This window comes from Mustelus asterias, chromosome 28 (assembly GCF_964213995.1).
Source record: "Mustelus asterias chromosome 28, sMusAst1.hap1.1, whole genome shotgun sequence".
NCBI lineage: Eukaryota > Metazoa > Chordata > Chondrichthyes > Carcharhiniformes > Triakidae > Mustelus > Mustelus asterias.
In genome coordinates, this window is record NC_135828.1 from 6966278 (window position 1) to 6984767 (window position 18490).

The 18490-nt window shown below is 48.8% G+C and overlaps 1 protein-coding gene across 6 annotated transcripts in view; it reads right to left on the minus strand.

Moving 5' to 3' along the window:
* Positions 1 to 8004: 8004 nt before the first annotated feature.
* Positions 8005 to 18490, minus strand: part of micu1 (mitochondrial calcium uptake 1) — a 126577-nt gene continuing 116091 nt past the window's right edge. For all 6 annotated transcript variants that reach the window (XM_078199468.1, XM_078199464.1, XM_078199470.1 and 3 more), the window contains 2 exons: positions 17679 to 17768; positions 8005 to 9835 (listed from right to left, as the gene is read on the minus strand). In XM_078199468.1, coding sequence (XP_078055594.1) covers positions 9675 to 9835; positions 17679 to 17768 — 251 coding nt within the window. In that variant the 3' untranslated portion in view covers positions 8005 to 9674. The remainder of the gene's footprint in view (positions 9836 to 17678; positions 17769 to 18490) is intronic.

Below are 18490 nucleotides of genomic sequence, written 5' to 3' on the forward strand. Positions count from 1 at the left end.
AGCAATAACTTACCAATTACAAACAAGAAAAAAATCATGCTATTGTATAACTCTTAATGAATATAGGAAATAATAAACCAATCCCATAAATGAAACCCTTTCCACAGGTTTAACACAGCAGACTAATGCTCACGTGATACTGGAATTTAGTCCTTTGGTTGAATGCTGCAGTTCTCGAGGTACAAACAGACAAGCTTGGGGTCAGAACAGCTTCCCAAAACAGGGAGACTCTAGTCAAGCCATACACCAACAGCAGATTTTTTACTCCAGGAAGGCCAGGAACCTTGCTTCCAGATAACACAGGATTTCCAAAATCAGGGAGAGAGAAACACTTCTTCACAGCGTGATGTCCACCCCCTTCTAAACTAATACTCCTGCCAGCCACCAAATTAAAAGAGAAACCTTGAATTCACTATGAAGAAAATAAAAACTGTCCAAAACACGAGCTGCCAACCAGCCTTCCTCCTAACAATGCAGGGTCATAAAAGGTCCCAGAGTAAAAATAAACAAAACCCCATTTAAGCCATTGAAGTAGCAATAAAAGGATTTCTAGCAGACGGCCGGGCAGCAATGAAAAAAAACCCATAAAGGTCTGCTTACAACTGCAGAGAACATGATTTTTAAAAAAATCTCTTAAAGATACACTAACATCACAATGTCTTACCGTGTGGTACAGCAGTTGCTCCACCTCTGACCGGAAAGCTCTGCAGCGGGTAGTCAAAACTGCCCAGTACATCATCAGCATCCAGCTACCAGCCATCCAGGACATTTATCACAAACACTGTCTGCGGAGATCTCTCAATATTACAAGAGATTCCACCCATCCCAGCCACAGACTGTTTGCCCTCCTGCCCTCTGGGAGGCGCTACAGATGCATTCGAGCCAGTGTGACCAGGCTCAGGATCAGCTTCTTCCCCAGAGCTGTTACCCAGCTGAACTCAGTCCTTTAACATATTCCCAGGCAATGGGCACCGTGCAATGTACATGTGTACACTTAATAACTATTGGCACTATTTTATAACGACTACTGGCATTTAGAACATAGAACATAGAACATAGAACATTACAGCGCAGAACAGGCCCTTCGGCCCACGATGTTGCACCGACCAGTTAAAAAAAAACAAAAAAACTGTGACCCTCCAACCTAAACCAATTTCTTTTCGTCCATGAACCTATCTACGGATCTCTTAAACGCCCCCAAACTAGGCGCATTTACTACTGATGCTGGCAGGGCATTCCAATCCCTCACCACCCTCTGGGTAAAGAACCTACCCCTGACATCGGTTCTATAACTACCCCCCCTCAATTTAAAGCCATGCCCCCTCGTGCTGGATTTCTCCATCAGAGGAAAAAGGCTATCACTATCCACCCTATCTAAACCTCTAATCATCTTATATGTTTCAATAAGATCCCCTCTTAGCCGCCGCCTTTCCAGCGAAAACAATCCCAAATCCCTCAGCCTCTCCTCATAGGATCTCCCCTCCATACCAGGCAACATCCTGGTAAACCTCCTCTGCACCCTCTCCAAAGCCTCCACATCCTTCCTGTAATGTGGGGACCAGAACTGCACACAGTACTCCAAGTGCGGCCGCACCAGAGTTGTGTACAGTTGCAACATAACGCTACGACTCCTAAATTCAATCCCCCTACCAATAAACGCCAAGACACCATATGCCTTCTTAACAACCTTATCTACTTGATTCCCAACTTTCAGGGATCTATGCACACATACACCTAGATCCCTCTGCTCCTCCACACTATTCAAAGTCCTCCCGTTAGCCCTATACTCAACACATCTGTTATTCCTACCAAAGTGAATTACCTCACACTTCTCCGCATTAAACTCCATCCGCCACCTCTCGGCCCAACTTTGCAACCTGTCTAAGTCTTCCTGCAAACTACGACACCCTTCCTCACTGTCTACCACACCACCGACTTTGGTGTCATCAGCAAATTTGCTAATCCACCCAACTATACCCTCATCCAGATCATTTGCTTTTTTCTTTGTATCTTGGGTCACAGTTTTTTTGTTTTTTTTTAACTGGTCGGTGCAAGCTCACTTAAAGTTTATTTATTTATTAGTCACAAGTAAGGCTTACATTAACACTGCAATGAAGTTACTGTGAAAATCCCCTAATCGCCACACTCCGGTGCCTGTTCAGGTACACCGAGGGAGAATTTAGCATAGCCGATGCACCCTAACTAGCACGTCTCTTGGACTGTGGGAGGAAACCGGAGCACCCGGAGGAAACCCACGCAGATACGGGGAGAACGTGCAGACTCCGCACAGTGACTCGAGCTGGGAATCGAACCCAGGTCCCCGGCGCTGTGAGGAAGCAGTGCTAACCACTGTGCCCACCCACTTTTCGTTGTATTTATATTTGTGCAATATACAATGACAATAAAGTTGAGTTGACTTGAGTTTTGAGGAAGCCTAACATACATCTGCAACAATATTTATCCTGAACTCGCCCCATGAACACTGACCAGCTGAGTGCTCTCTGAAATGTCTGTCCTGACACATAAAAAGCGCAAGGGAAGTTGTCAAGTTCCTACATTACTATAAATATTTCATAGTGCTATGGTAAACTTAAAATCAGCTACTTTACCCTAGCAGTCAAAGAGAATTAACTGGTTAATACTGATGCTGTGTAGGAACAGAGAAGTTATTTATAGGCAAAACCTTGGCTTCAAAACACTCACTTGCCAGTCTTCACAAGTGTTCAGGAAAGTTTAGAACCACAATACTGGGGTTAGCGAGGGTTGGCAATGCAGCAAGCTTGATTTACATCAACAATATCCTATTCTCAGTAAAGTTAAGAGGGGGTTAGGAGGCTTGCTTGAAATAATGAAGGGTTTAAGATAAATAGAAAGAAATGGATTCCAATGGCTGAAGAGTTGATAATGGGAGGCCACAGATTTATGATTGGCTAAAGAACCAGGGGTGACATGAGGTGAAACCTCTTCTCTCCCTCTCTCTCTCTACAATCTCCAGACTTTTAGTGTCCAGGTTTAGTTCCCTCCAGCCAGTACATGGTGGGCCTCATTCAACAAAGTGCTCAGCAAGTCTTATCTAATCATGAGCCTGAGTCTCATTAGCGGGATGCTAAGGAGAGCCTTGTCGTGCACTGATCGTGACAGAACAACATCTGTAGCTGCAATTCATCAGAAATAAAAATGTCACCAAGTGATCGAGTGTCCTGGAAACAGTGCAGGTTCTTGGGTGCATGCATTGTCTGTGCTTGTGATTCACGGAAGGATATTTGACGTTTTAGGGCTTTACTGACAAGTCGTGCAATTTTTCTGCTGGCTGCATTGAAAGACTGATTAAAGACAGGTGCAAAAACAAATTGTAAGAAAGATATATGCAAAATTGATAATTGAAAGTTCAGGCTGAAACCCGGACCAGATTGAGGGCGCACAAAACTGCCCTTCGTTCTCCAGTAGGGGCAGTTTATTACAATACTGACACAACTGGACTCATCACATAAACACAGTGGCTACAAGAGCAGGTCAGAGGCTAGGAAAACTGCAGCAAGTAACTTACCACCTGACTCCCCAAAGCCTGTCCACCATCTGCAAGGCACAAGTCAGGAGTGTGATGGAATACTCCCCACTTGCCTGGATGGGTGCAGCTCCAACAACACTCAAGAAACTTGACACCATTCAGGACAAAGCAGACTGCTTGATTGGCACCACATCTACAAACATTCACTCCCTCCACCACTGACACTCAGTAGCAGCAGTGTGTACTATCGACAAGACGCACTGCAGCAGTTCACTAAAGATCCTGAGACAGCACCTTGCAAACCCACAACCACTTCTATCTAGAAGGACAAGGGCAGCAGTTACATGGGAAGACCATCACCTGCAACTTGCCCTCCAAGCCACTCACCATCCTGGCTTGGAAATATATCGCCGTTCCTTCGCAGTTGCTGGGTCAAAATCCTGGAATTCCCTCCCTAACAGCTTTGTGGGTCAACCCACAGCACCTGGACTGCAGCGATTCAAGAAGGCAGCTCACCGCCACCTTCTTTTAAAGTAAAGTTTATTTATGAGTCACAAGGAAGGCTTATATTAACACTGCAATGAAGTTACTGTGAAATTCCCCGAGTCGCCGCACTCCGCCACATGTTCAGGTCAATGCACCCTAACCAGCACGTCTTTCAGACTGTGGGAGGAAACTGGAGCACCCGGAGGAAACCCACGCAGACACGAGGAGAACGTGCAAACTCCACACAGCCAGTCACCGAATCCGGGAATCAAACCCGGGTCCCTGGCGTTGTGAGACAGCAGTGCTAACCCACTGTGCCGCCAACTAGGGATGGGCAATAAACGCTGGCCAGCCAGCAACGTCCATGTCCAACGAATGAATAAAAAAGAAATTCAACCGAGACCTGGGTATCAATTCTGTGATGGACTTGATGGGCCAAATGGCCTCCTTCCGCGCCGCAATGAGTCTATGACTCGAGCTAACCGTGGTCTGGGTCACCGCAGCATTTCGATTAACTACAATATAAAGGCGGGGGAGCAACATCTCTCCCGGGCAGGAAACCAGAAGCGCAGGCGGGCAGGGAGCAATGAGCACATAATCTTCGACTCTGGGGGATGAATATCACTCGGGCAAGACGGGAGAAAGTGTTCTCTTCACAAGGGTTCAGTGGTGCAGTACGTGTGACAAAGCACTCCACCAATGAATACAAATACATACAGGTTTGCACAGGACTGGTGGGAAGAGAGATCAGCAGACACAGCGAAATGCTGAACTGAACTGAGGAATGCTGTAGTGTTTCTAATATTTAATCGTAAGACAGAGCTATTAAAATAGTGTTTATAATTCTGACATTTGCAAGTGCTGTAAATGTAGTCCGATGACAAATGGAATTCTGTCCTGTTTCAGAAATGGGCACAGGCCTTTTAATTCCCACTGAATGAGCAATTAGTTATCTGACGCAAAGAATAGAATCATAGAATGCCTACAGTGCAGAAGGAAGCCATTCAGCCCATCGAGCCTGCAATCCCACCCAGGCCCTCTCCCTGTAACACCACATATTTACTGTGCTAATCCTCTAACACTGCCCCGAGTCATCACACACCGGCACCTGCTCGGGCACGCCAAGGGAGAACCCAGCATGGCCAGCACACCCAGCCAGCACATGGGGCGAGACGGTGGCACAGTGGTTAGCACTACTGCTTCACAGTGCCAGGGACCCGGGTTCGATTCCTGGCTCGGGTAACTGTCTGCGCGGAGTCTGCACATTCTCCCAGTGTCTGCGTGGGCTTCCTCCAGGTGTTCTGGTTTCCTCCCACAGTCTGAAAGACGTGCTGGGTTAGGTGCATCGGCCGTGCTAAATTCTTTCTGTGTATCCGAACAGGGCCCGGAGTCGGATTCAGCCCGAGTCTGCACAAACTCTCTGACAGAGTATCTTACCCAGGTCCTATTCCCATAACCTCATAAATTCACCATGGCTAATCCCCCCCAACCTGCCCATTTTTGGACAATAAGGGGCAATTTAGCATGGATAGTCCCACCTAACCTGCATATCTTAGGAGTGTGGGAGGAAACCAGAGCACCCGGAGGAAACCCACGCAGACATGGGGAGAACGTGCAAACTCCACACAGACAGTGACCCAAGCCCAGAATTAAATCTGGGTCCCTGTCGCTGTGAGGCAGCAGCGCTAACCACTGTGCCGTTCGATATAGACGGGAGAAAGCTGGGGTTGTTCTTCGAGCAAATGAGGCTAAGGAGATTTGATAGATCCTTAAAACCATGACCGGGTTATACTGAATAAAATAAAGAGGAACTGTTTCCATTGGCAGATAAGGTGGGAGAAATAGATTCAATTGTAGTCTTCAGAAAGGAAATGGATAGAGACTCAAAGGAGAAAAATTGCAGGGAATGGGGAAAGAGCAGGATTGGGACTGACTGGATTATTCTTTCAAAGAGTTGGTGCAGGCTCAGTGAGGTGAATGGTCCCTTTCCATACTGCACTATTCTATGATGTGGAGATCCAAATAAGCTTGGACTTTAACCTGGTGTTGTGAGATTTCTATACTGTACTATTCTATGGTTAGGAGATTGAGCAACATAGCAAGTTCTCTGCCCATAACCAAAGGTTGTGTTACAGTAATGGAGAGCATTAGAATATATTGTACATTTACAATGTTGGCTCATTAAAAAGAATTCTCTAAATTTGATGAACATTGGATGTACTTGTACGAGAGACAGCCTATCAGCATAAACTACAATCAGGTGAGTCACAAGTTTGTACTGTTGTGCCTGCCGCACAGTCTGTTTTAACCCTTTTATGGTGGACAAAGAATTGCGAGTAGACTTCTTGTTAGTACAACAAATTTATTTAAAACACACAATCAATAATCACCCACCCAGCCAACAATAAGTTATCTTACAGAAATACTAAAGTTCAAGTCCAATACTAGACCTTGACTTAACTTTTGCGTGACTGGCAAGTACCCAAGCAGATATTGGTCTTTATCTGTGCGCTGGTCTCTGTAGTTCTCTGAGTAGTCTGGTCCTTTGGTCTGGTCTGACACTCTGGCTCTGGTCTTCCTTCCTTCTCGGGTGTGGTGGCTTTCCTCGTGCTGGTCATTGCTGGCGATGGTCATCGTTGTTGTAGCTCGTTCATGGGGTCAGAGAGAGAGAGAGCTTCTCCTGTTGTGCAGCTACCTTTTATCCCTCCTTGGTTTCATGGCCTTTTGGGTGGTCTCCTGATTCTTGTCAATCAACAATACCAGTCTGCATTTACATAGTGCCTTTAATGTAGTAAACTGTCCCAAGGAGCTTAAAGGTCGGTACTATTGCGCCTTCAAAAATAATATATGGCATGCACACATGTGCCACTAAGCCTCCTGTTCGAATCATGTTACAATAAAAGGCATGCTTTAATTTGTAAGTGAGAGCAGCTATTGCTGAGGGAAGATTGGGGGATTATTCTCAAGAATCAGCTTACTCTGGTGTAGGGGAGGAAAAGGGGAGTCTGTGGTTTTGTGAATAAACCCGTGTTTTAGGAATAGAACGGGTCCAGATTCATCCTCTACGAAGTGACTTTAACAAAAAGTTGACAATTCGTCGCATTGCCAGGTGTAGGATCTTGCTGTGGCAAAACATTAACCCACATAATAGCAGTTACTGCACGTCAGCATAACTGAGTTATAAGGAGAGGCTGGACAGACTGGGAGTTTTTTCTCTGGAGTGTAGAAGGCTGAGGGGTGATCTTATAGAGGTCCATAAAATAATGAGGGGCACAGATCAGCTAGATAGTCAATATCTTTTCCCAAAGGTAGGGGAGTCTAAAACTGGAGGGCATAGGTTTAAGGTGAGAGGGGAGAGATATAAAAGGGTCCAGAGGGACAACTGTTTCACACAGAGGGTGGCGAGTGTCTGGAACAAGCTGCCAGTGGTAATAGTAGAGGCGGGTACAATTTGTCTTTTAAAAAGCGTTTAGACAGTTAAATGGGTAAGATGGATACAGAGGGATATGGGCCAAATGGGACTAGCTTAGTGGTTAAAAAAAAGGGGCGGCATGGACAGGTTGGGCCAAATGGCCTGTTTCCATGCTGTAAACCTCTATGACTCTTCAACTCACTCAGTGAAGGCTCATTGAAGTGCTCGAGGCATTTAACAAGTGAAAGATCCTCACACATGAATTCCGAATGGTGTCCAACTCAGTTCTACCCACCACCGCAAGAGCTTCGACCTGGTGCCAAAAATACCTGGTCTCCTTGCTATGGTTCTAATTATTCCACAGCTCGCTGATTGAGGTATGTACAAAGCAGGGGCTGATCTCTCAATCCACCATTTGGGCAGCATTTTCTCACTTCAATGCAAGATTAAACGTAGAAAATGGGAATTTTCAGCATTCACTTGCCGGGTGGCGGAATTTCCACGGTTATTTGGTGTTGGCAGCAGTTAAAAGTCAAATCTGTAAATCCCGTGGATGAAACACACAGAATTAAAACACACTATAAAATGAAGAGACAGCTCAGGGAAAATATTTATTTCGGGCTTTGATTTTTGGTTTTGACATTCGTGTTTACTAAAGAACTGTCTGAGAAAGACTCACTCCTCGCCCGAGAACTATAAATGAAACACTCTGTACAAACTCATCCACAACATCCGACAGAGGAATGCAGCGCGAGTGCTTTAAAGGTTTGCCTGCTGCTACTGCTAGTAATTTATGCACTTCTAAATAATAGTAGCAGTGGGAAGTTTAAATTCACTGCTGGGACAGTAATGGCAAACACTCAAATCCGTAGCAAGCATCGAGTCAGAATTGGAATTAGAACTGGAATTGGAATTAGAACTGGAATTGGAATTTTCGGTCTCTGGCTTCCAGGGACTGAGCAGGAAGGGAGACGGTAAGGTTTGAAGGCAAGGGCTTCACAGCAGACAATCAAGACAAATGGAAAATGCTGTTTTAAATCCTATCTGCAGATTATACAATTACTTATTTGTAACATCAGCATCTTAAAGGGGAAGCTGTCCCAGAACACAGCAATATCTTAGTCGACAGGCAGCTCACTGGGAAAAACGTAGCAGGGAAAATGATCCCGAGAGAAAGCTCCTGTGTGCCGCAACGTTCTAATATTTATGACCATTGAACTCATGGTCAACAGGATCCAGTAACTATGTGAGATGTGATGAAAAGCAGTTAGCAGAGGGTTAATGAGCACTGATTTGGATAGAACATTTACTGATTATATAAGGTCCTAGTATCAAATGCATGCAAACAATATGCAGTGCCCGGTCCATGGTTCACCTCCAGTGTCAGCTCACCTCAGATGGGAGTGCAGCCAACTGATTTCAAGCCCCACTCTAGGTGCGACAAGTCAGTGCTGCCGTGGGATGTTGCTGCATTGCTGGAGGTGCTGTTCCAATGCACTGCAGCAAGCTCATTCTTTCCATCTCAAAGTCCTCTCTTGCTACTTTTTGGCTCTCCGTGTAAAGTGGCCATTGAGGGGTTGGGGCGGAATGGTGATTCCCCACTTTCCCCTTACTCAGAGATCGGTGGTGTCAGAGGGTCTGCGGAGCCGATTAGTCGAGTCCCTTTACGTTAATTAAATATGTGTGTTCCCCCCTCCTCCCCCTCACTGTGAGGAAAAGTGATTTGGATTATGTTCAGACATGTACTGTGGTACATGGTAGGTGTTCAGATCACAAAACGCACATTGCATGCGAGAGGCTCACAGTGGGACCATAAATCGTACAAAAGTCATTGTGGCCACTTTATCTGTACAGGAGTGAGTCTCCGAGTAATTGAGCTCACTCACAGTGACACTGAACAATCTGAGAACAGTCTCTCGTGAAGAAACTGGCAATTTCTATGGTGTTTGAGCTTGATAAATGAATGAGGGAGCTACCTGTCACCAGTACTGGTTGCACACAGATAGAAGCAAACCGACTAGATTAAAAAGTCTCTTCAAAGCGGATTGCTCCTTGAAAGTCTACTGAGTAATACTTCAGTGTACTCGGATCCGACATGACAAGTTTCATGTCCTTAGAAAGAAAATAACATAATTGAAAATCAAAGCTGCATCTTAACATCCCATGAGTTTAAGGCATCCCAGTTCCGTTGTCCCCTGGCAATTCTTGGCGCTCCTTGTGCTAAAGCTGCTCCTGGTTGTTGTTTAACTGAGCTACCTTCATTTCTCTTTACTTGGTTAGATAAGGCAAGTCCCAGGCGGTCTCCTGCGCGCACTTCCACATGGCACGCATTAGTCGTGTGAAGCCGGTGTCCTTTGGCTTTTCCAGTCCTCGCATCAGTCGCTGTTTCATGATGGAGATAAACTCCCTGTTGCTCAGCTCCCCGTTTCCTGGAAGACATTTGCAAACCCTCAAATCAATAATCCACAAAGGCCATCTGCAGGCTTGGGAATACTTGCAATTGGGTTAGGTTGATTGGCTATGCTAAAATTGCCCTTAGTGTCCTGGGATGCATAGGTTAGAGGGATTAGTGGGTAAATATGTAGGGATATGGGGGTAGGGTCTGGGTGGGATTGTGGTCGGTGCAGACTCGATGGGCCGAATGGCCTTTCTCTGTGCTGTAGGGTTTCTAAGATTTCTAAGATTTCTAAGGAATCAAAAGTGGTGGCGTGGTCGCAGTGGGAACGTTCGAATTATACTAATTCTGTCCCACTGCAGTGCAACATTACTTTGCTGGTCGCACAGGATTTAATGGCCAAAAGGATCTGAGTAGAACCAGAGGGCACAACCCCAGGCTAACGGGATGATCCTTTAAAACAGAGATGAGGAGGAATATCTTCAGCCAGAGTGGTGAATCTGTGGAACTCTTTGCCACAGAAGGCTGTGGAGGCCAGGTCATTGAGTGTCTTTAGGACAGAGATAGACGGGTTCTTGATTAATAAGGGGATCAGGGGTTGTGGGGAAAAGGCAGGAGAATGGGGATGAGAAAAATATCAGCCATGACTGAATGGTGGAGCAGACTCGATGGGCCGAGTGGCCTAATTCTGCTCCTTTGTCTTGTAGTCTGAGAGTAACTGAACAAGTTGCCATGTAAAGCTTTGACAGCAGAGTTATACGAAGCAGTTATTTGGGTGAATGCTGTTACAGTTTAGACAACTTCCCAGTCTCAAACACAAGCAAAATGTATGCATTACCATTTCTCCCAAATGTCAGTTCGCTTCCGCTGGTAGTGCTGCCAATTCTGATTTTAAAGTTTATTTATTAGTCACAAGTACATTAACACTGCAATGAAGTTATTGTGAAATTCCCCTAGTCGCCACACTCCAGCGCCTGTTCGGGTCAATGCACCTAACCAGCACGTCTTTCAGACTGTGGGATGAAACCAGAGCACCCGGAGGAAACCCACGCAGACACGGGGAGAACGTGCAGACTCCACACAGACAGTGGCCCAAGCCGGGAATTGAACCCGGGTCCCTGGCACTGTGAGGCAGCAGTGCTAACCACTGTGCTGCCCTTGGGCTGCATGGTGGCTAGCACTGCTGCCTCACAGAGCCAGGGACTCAATTCCGGCCTTGGGTGACTGTGTGGAGTTTTGCACATTCTCCCCGTGTCTGGTTGGGTTTCCTCCGGGTCCTTCCACAGCCCCAAAGATGTGCAGGTTAGATGGATTGGGCATGCTAAATGTGCTGGGTTACGGGGAATAGGGCAGAGAGTCAGTGCAGATTCGATGGGCCGAATGGCCTTCTTCTGCATTGTAGGGATTCTATAGACCCAAGTTTCCTTTCTCACTCTTGGATTCCTCATTTGTAACTTGCCTTCTCTGGCAATTGAGCCCCTCCGTACGGTGAATAGGGGCTGCCATCGGTCTGTTTTGTAGCCGCCAATTCATTCTCTGAGCAGGCTGGTCTTTATGAAAAATGTAAAATGTGTATTGGACAGCAAGAGCTCTGTGTTGTTGTGTCTGGTCTGTTTACCCGGGCCCCAGAGGTTTGGATTATGGCCTCTTCCACATCAAGACTGGAGACGCACTCAATCCATTTACTCCGTCAGAGCAGGCGCTAGCTTTCCCAGTTAAAAATTCTCACTGAGTTGCTAACCAAGGAGCTCTGGGGCTTTCCCAATTTACAGCTAGCAGGGCTAAATGCTGACTTGATTTCTGCAGAGAATTTCTCCCTGATCATTAATCTTTTCAGATACCAGATGTACAGCTCAGATGCTGCTCCTGCAACAAAAACAAAATTGGGACTCTATTTTTTTCTAGATTTTCCAACATTTCATTAGCTTAAAAAGGAGATCAGTACATTACGACAACTAGTGGTCCTGCTGCCAGCCAATGCATTTAAATCAGGATTTTACACTCAATGCTTTTTGTTATATTGGATAGTAACATGGCACTGTACAAGGATCATTATTCTCCTGTGCTCATGAAATGAACAATATTAAATATACACTGCAAGGGGGCCAACCCTGTTCATTGAGTGGTGGAAAAGGAGTGGGGTCCTTTGCACCAATGATCAGAACTTTAATGGAAACAGGAAGAACAGAGGAGACGAGCTGCCTCAGAATCACACAATGGCCAACATTCTCTAAAAGGGGCAAATTCAAATACTCCGCTTTCTTTTGTAAAGAAGGCACGAATACGGCCCATTTACAAGCTATAGGGAAGGAAGCATTTGATAGCTGTAAGGACACCACCGTAGGGACCATGCTGAAACATATGTAGAGTAGGGGGAAGGGGGAATCGATTGGCCAAAAGAGGATATGGCTGAGATCCTTAGAGAAAGGGGGGAAGTGGGCAAAAAAATAGAGTGAGATGGACAGAGAGGGCGGGAGGAGAGGGAGGAGCGGGAGGGCGGGAAGGGAGGGAGGGCGGGAGGAGAGGGAGGGCGGGAGGAGAGGGAGGGCGGGAGGAGAGGGGGGCGGGAGGAGAGGGGGGGCGGGAGGAGAGGGGGGGCGGGAGGAGAGGGGGGGCGGGAGGAGAGGGGGGGCGGGAGGAGAGGGGGGGCGGGAGGAGAGGGGGGGCGGGAGGAGAGGGGGGGCGGGAGGAGAGGGGGGGCGGGAGGAGAGGGGGGGGCGGGAGGAGAGGGGGGGCGGGAGGAGAGGGGGGGCGGGAGGAGAGGGGGGGCGGGAGGAGAGGGGGGGCGGGAGGAGAGGGGGGGCGGGAGGAGAGGGGGGGCGGGAGGAGAGGGGGGGGCGGGAGGAGAGGGGGGGCGGGAGGAGAGGGGGGGCGGGAGGAGAGGGGGGGCGGGAGGAGAGGGGGGGCGGGAGGAGAGGGGGGGCGGGAGGAGAGGGGGGGCGGGAGGAGAGGGGGGGGCGGGAGGAGAGGGGGGGCGGGAGGAGAAGGGGGGCGGGAGGAGAGGGAGGGCGGGAGGAGAGGGGGGGCGGGAGGAGAGGGAGGGCGGGAGGAGAGGGAGGGCGGGAGGAGAGGGAGGGCGGGAGGAGAGGGAGGGCGGGAGGAGAGGGAGGGCGGGAAGGGAGGGAGGGCGGGAAGGGAGGGGGGGCGGGAAGGGAGGGGGGGCGGGAAGGGAGGGGGGGCGGGAAGGGAGGGGGGGCGGTAAGGGAGGGGGGGCGGTAAGGGAGGGGGGGCGGTAAGGGAGGGGGGGCGGTAAGGGAGGGGGGGCGGGAAGGGAGGGGGGGCGGGAAGAGAGGGAGGGCGGGAAGAGAGGGAGGGCGGGAAGAGAGGGAGGGCGGGAAGAGAGGGAGGGCGGGAAGAGAGGGAGGGCGGGAAGAGAGGGAGGGCGGGAAGAGAGGGAGGGCGGGAAGAGAGGGAGGGCGGGAAGAGAGGGAGGGCGGGAAGAGAGGGAGGGCGGGAAGAGAGGGAGGGCGGGAAGAGAGGGAGGGCGGGAAGAGAGGGAGGGCGGGAAGAGAGGGAGGGCGGGAAGAGAGGGAGGGCGGGAAGAGAGGGAGGGCGGGAAGAGAGGGAGGGCGGGAAGAGAGGGAGGGCGGGAAGAGAGGGAGGGCGGGAAGAGAGGGAGGGCGGGAAGAGAGGGAGGGCGGGAAGAGAGGGAGGGCGGGAAGAGAGGGAGGGCGGGAAGAGAGGGAGGGCGGGAAGAGAGGGAGGGCGGGAAGAGAGGGAGGGCGGGAAGAGAGGGAGGGCGGGAAGAGAGGGAGGGCGGGAAGAGAGGGAGGGCGGGAAGAGAGGGAGGGCGGGAAGAGAGGGAGGGCGGGAAGAGAGGGAGGGCGGGAAGAGAGGGAGGGCGGGAAGAGAGGGAGGGCGGGAAGAGAGGGAGGGCGGGAAGAGAGGGAGGGCGGGAAGAGAGGGAGGGCGGGAAGAGAGGGAGGGCGGGAAGAGAGGGAGGGCGGGAAGAGAGGGAGGGCGGGAAGAGAGGGAGGGCGGGAAGAGAGGGAGGGCGGGAGGAGAGGGAGGGCGGGAGGAGAGGGAGGGCGGGAGGAGAGGGAGGGCGGGAGGAGAGGGAGGGCGGGAGGAGAGGGAGGGCGGGAGGAGAGGGAGGGCGGGAGGAGAGGGAGGGCGGGAGGAGAGGGAGGGCGGGAGGAGAGGTAGGGCGGGAGGAGAGGGAGGGCGGGAGGAGAGGGAGGGCGGGAGGAGAGGGAGGGCGGGAGGAGAGGGAGGGCGGGAGGAGAGGGAGGGCGGGAGGAGAGGGAGGGCGGGAAGGGAGGGAGGGCGGGAAGGGAGGGAGGGTGGGAAGGGAGGGAGAGCGGGAAGGGAGGGAGGGGGAGAAGGAGAGCTCACATCTGGACTGAGCAATGACAGATGTAGTTCAATATGGAGAAGCCCAACGTACTACATATTAGTGGAAGCTCAGCTTAGGCTCAAGCAGTGCACCAACACTCCAAACCTCTGGTTTAGCCTGAAGTGTTACTGTATAGTCGGGGATACTGATGAAATAGCTACTGCTGGTAAGTGTGTGTTTGCCACTACCAAAGGTATCACAGGTTTTGCTGGGAATTTGTTGGAGGAGTCGTTCAGGATGCTGCAACACAAGTGGACCATCCAGGCCTGAAGTGCTACATTGAGGGGAGGGTGAAGAGGACAGATTGCTGAGGCACCAAGAAGACTTTGACGAGCTGGGCTCTCCAACCTTCACAAGATCCATGGTAGTGCAGATAACGTAAGCTAAGAACAATGGCTCAGAATCATCCACAGGGGCAGCAGGATGAGGGGGCACTGGGCCAAGGTCGTGAATGACAAATTTAGAACAGAGTTCAAGGATGATTAGCAGCTGCAATTATCAGTCAGGAAGCCTGGTTGGAGGCACTGAACTCAAATAGGGCTTCTAGGTAAAGGCCAGAGTTACAGCCCAGTGCACTAACTGGACACTTTCCTGAGTTTTTAAAATGATTATTAAGTGTGGCATGGACAGAGTGGATAGTCAGATGCTCTTTCCTAGGGTAGAAAAGTCAAGTACTAGGGGGACATAGGTTTAAGGTGCGTGGGGAAAAGTTTAGAGGAGATTGAGAGGCAAGTTTTTTTTTCAGAAAGCGCTGCCCGGGGAGGTGGTGGGAGCAGGTACGATAGCATCATTTAAGTGGCGAATACATGAATAGGATGGGAATGGAAGGATATGTAAGTGCATACAGTTTTAGTTTAGGAAGGCGTCATGATCGGTGCAGGCTTGGAGGGCCAAAGGGCCTGTTCCTGTGCTGTACTGTTCTTTTAATTATACACTGTAAATCCTCGCACATCACCAAGACCCGAACAGTTCTGCAATATCTCTCGGCCAAATGCTGCAGCAAGTCTGTCCAATACACGGGAACATCTTGGTGTTAACTAAAAGTTAAGATATTCTCCCCATCTAATTAAATCTCTTTCTCAAAATTTGTATAAACCTGATAAATTTGTTGCTTCTTTAGAAAAACCAAGACATGGAATATTTTAAAGTCAGTTTACCATGTTGGAGTCAGGTGTTCATGATGTGGAGATGCCGGCGTTGGACTGGGGTAAACACAGTAAGAAGTCTCACAACACCAGGTTAAAGTCCAACAGGTTTATTTGGTAGCAAAACCCACTAGCTTTCGGGGCGCTTGCTGCTCCTTCGTCAGGTGAGTGGGAGTTCTGTTCACAAACAGGGCATTGTCTGTACCTTTGAGGCTTGATTACCTGTAAAGACTCGCATTCCAACCATTATTCTGTAAATTGAGTTTGTGTTTTTATATGCCCTGTTTGTGAACAGAACTCCCACTCACCTGACGAAGGAGCAGCAAGCGCCCCGAAAGCTAGTGGGTTTTGCTACCAAATAAACCTGTTGGACTTTAACCTGGTGTTGTGAGACTTCTTACGGAGTCAGGAGTTTGCAGCCACAGCTACTGCATAGCCCTAAGCTTTCTCAACTGACTATTCACCTACCTAGGTCAGACAGGCAAGTGGAGCGAGCTAGCTTAATGGATGGCCTTTTAGTTTAAAGAGATGGTATTCATAAGACACAGGAGCAGAATTAGGCCACTCGGCCCATCGAGTCTGTTCCACCATTCAATCATGGCTGATATTTTCTCATCCCCATTCTCCTGCCTTTTCCCCATAACCCCTGATCCCCCTATTAATCAAGAACCTATCTATCTCTGCCTTAAAGACACTCAATGACCTGGCCTCCACAGTCCTCTGCGGCAAAGACTTCCACAGATTCACCACTCCCTGGCTGAAGAAATTCCTCCTCATCTCTGTTTTAAAGGATCGTCCCTTTAGTCTGAGGTTGTGCCCTCTGGTTCTAGTTTTTCCTACTGGTGGAAACATCCTCTCCACGTCCGCTCTATCCAGGCCTCGCAATATCCTGTAAGTCATAACTATGTATTTCCTCGAGATGAAAAGGAAAATGGTGGAAACGTCCAACAGGTCAGACAGTATCTTGAGAGAGAGAAACAGAGTTACGATGAAAGATCATCGACCTGAAATGTTGACTCTTTTTCTCTCTCTTCAGAGATGCTGTCTGACGTGATGAGGATTTTTGGCATTTTCCGTTTGCATTTCAGATTGCAGCAGTGTTTTGCATTTGTATCGCTGGCAAGGCTTTGTCCACCATAGTAGGCAATGTACGGTGTTAGTACACAAACCTCAGAGCGTTTAGACTATTTTGGGCTGAGCGGAACATCAGTTCTCGAATTCCTGAACCTCTGCAAAACCAGTTCATTCAGGATCTGAGAACAGATGGGTTCACTTAGGTTTTTAAAAAAATGATTCTTTCATGGGGTGTGGGTGCTGCTGGCAAGGCCAACGTTTGTTGCGTTAGCTCTGACGAAGGGTCATCCAGACTCGAAGCGGTGGGTCCGTTCTCCCTCCACGGATGCTGCCAGACCTGCTGAGGTTTTCTGCCATTTTTTGTTTTTGTTTCAGATTCCAGCATCCTCAGGATTTTGCTTTTATATTTGTTGCCCATCCCTCATTGCCCATGAACAGAGTAGTTCGCCTGGCTATTTCCGTGGGCAGTTCAAGTCAACCACATTGCTGCGGGTCTGGAGTCACACGTAGGCCAGACCGGGTAAGGATGGCAGATTTCCTTCCTTAAAGCACAATAGTGAACCAGATGGGTTTTTACGACAATCGGCGATAGTTACATGGTCTGAGGCTAGCTTTCAATTCCAGATTTAATTTAATTAATTGAATTAAATTCCACCAGCTGCCGTGTCCCTAGAGCATTAGCCTTGCCCTCTGGATTGCCAGTCTAATGACTTTACTGCCCCCTAAGCTTTATGCACTCCTGGCGTGGGCAGGTAAACCAGATGGTCCAAAGCCAAATGTCAGATGACACCAGATTTCAACTCCCAATGCAGACTTCACCTGCCAAATTAGTCAGAGAGATGCAACAAAGCTGTGAATGCAGCTGAGATTAGTGGAGTTGGACAAATCACAGAGGTGCAATGTGGGGCTTAGTGAACTGGGGTCACGGGGGACTATTATCACCTTGGGTTCAGTACGTAAGCTGTTGGCATTGGCTCACCAAGCATTGGCTCCAATACAATTAGAAGGGGAAAGTGATTCAGGGACAAGGTGATCCCTTAATTGAAGATATAATTACTTACGATTTATAGTCTATTTCATGTGGGGACAAAACAATGGGTGCAGGAAATGGATGTGAAGTTTACTGAGCTGATAAACAACAGTCAGAGGAAAGTTTTGCAGAGGCTTTGAAAGGTGGAGACAGGGACAGGGAAGCGGAGTGGCTTTGCCTCAGAAATTTCTGAATGAAGGTTTCCCCCCTGAACCAGAGTTGGAAGAGTGGAGACTGGCAACTCGAAGCTAGAATGGAGTGAGATGTTCAGGCGTTCTTTGGGTTCACTCACCATCGCTATCGAACAAAGCAAAGACGACATCACAAACATGGTCAGAAAGTTCCACTCGTGCCACTGTCCTGGCGACCTGCTTCATGGTTGCTGTTTAGGAAAAGATATTGGTTAGAATTCTTGAACAAAGTATTCTGTGGCTGCATCTGTTGACCTACTCGTGGCACTCACTTCAGAATACAGAAAATACTGATCCTCTAATTTTAAAGTAAAGTTAAAGTTTATTTATTCGTCACAAGTAGGCTTACATTCACACTGCAATGGAGTTACTGTGAAATTCCCCTAGTCGCCACACTCCGGCGCCTGTTCAGGTACACTGAGGGAGAATTTAACATGGCCAATGCACTTAACCCGCTCATCTTTGGACTGTGGGAGGAAACTGGAGCACCCGGAGGAAACCCATGCAGACGCGGGGAGAAAGTGCGAATTCCACACAGACAGTGACCTAAGCCGGGAATCGAACCCAGGTCCCTGGCGCTGTGAGGCAGCAGTGCTAACCACTGTGCCACCGTGGAAACTGCTCAGGACCTGCTTTGAGGTGCACAAGCAAAAAGATGCAGGGACTTCAAGATTCTGTTACATTATAAGTTGAATCACGACAGTCAAAGTCAGACCCACTCAAGGTTTTCATTTATAAAGAGGACCTGCAAATTTTCAATACAAACTCAATTGACACGCTTCAATTCATCACATGCATTAACTTCGCTCAATCGCAAGCGGTCGGAAACATAAAAACGTTCTTCAAAATGTATATCCATTGCTTGGGTTTCTGGTTTTCGCCACCCTACCTGGCTGTCCAATTTATATGTTGA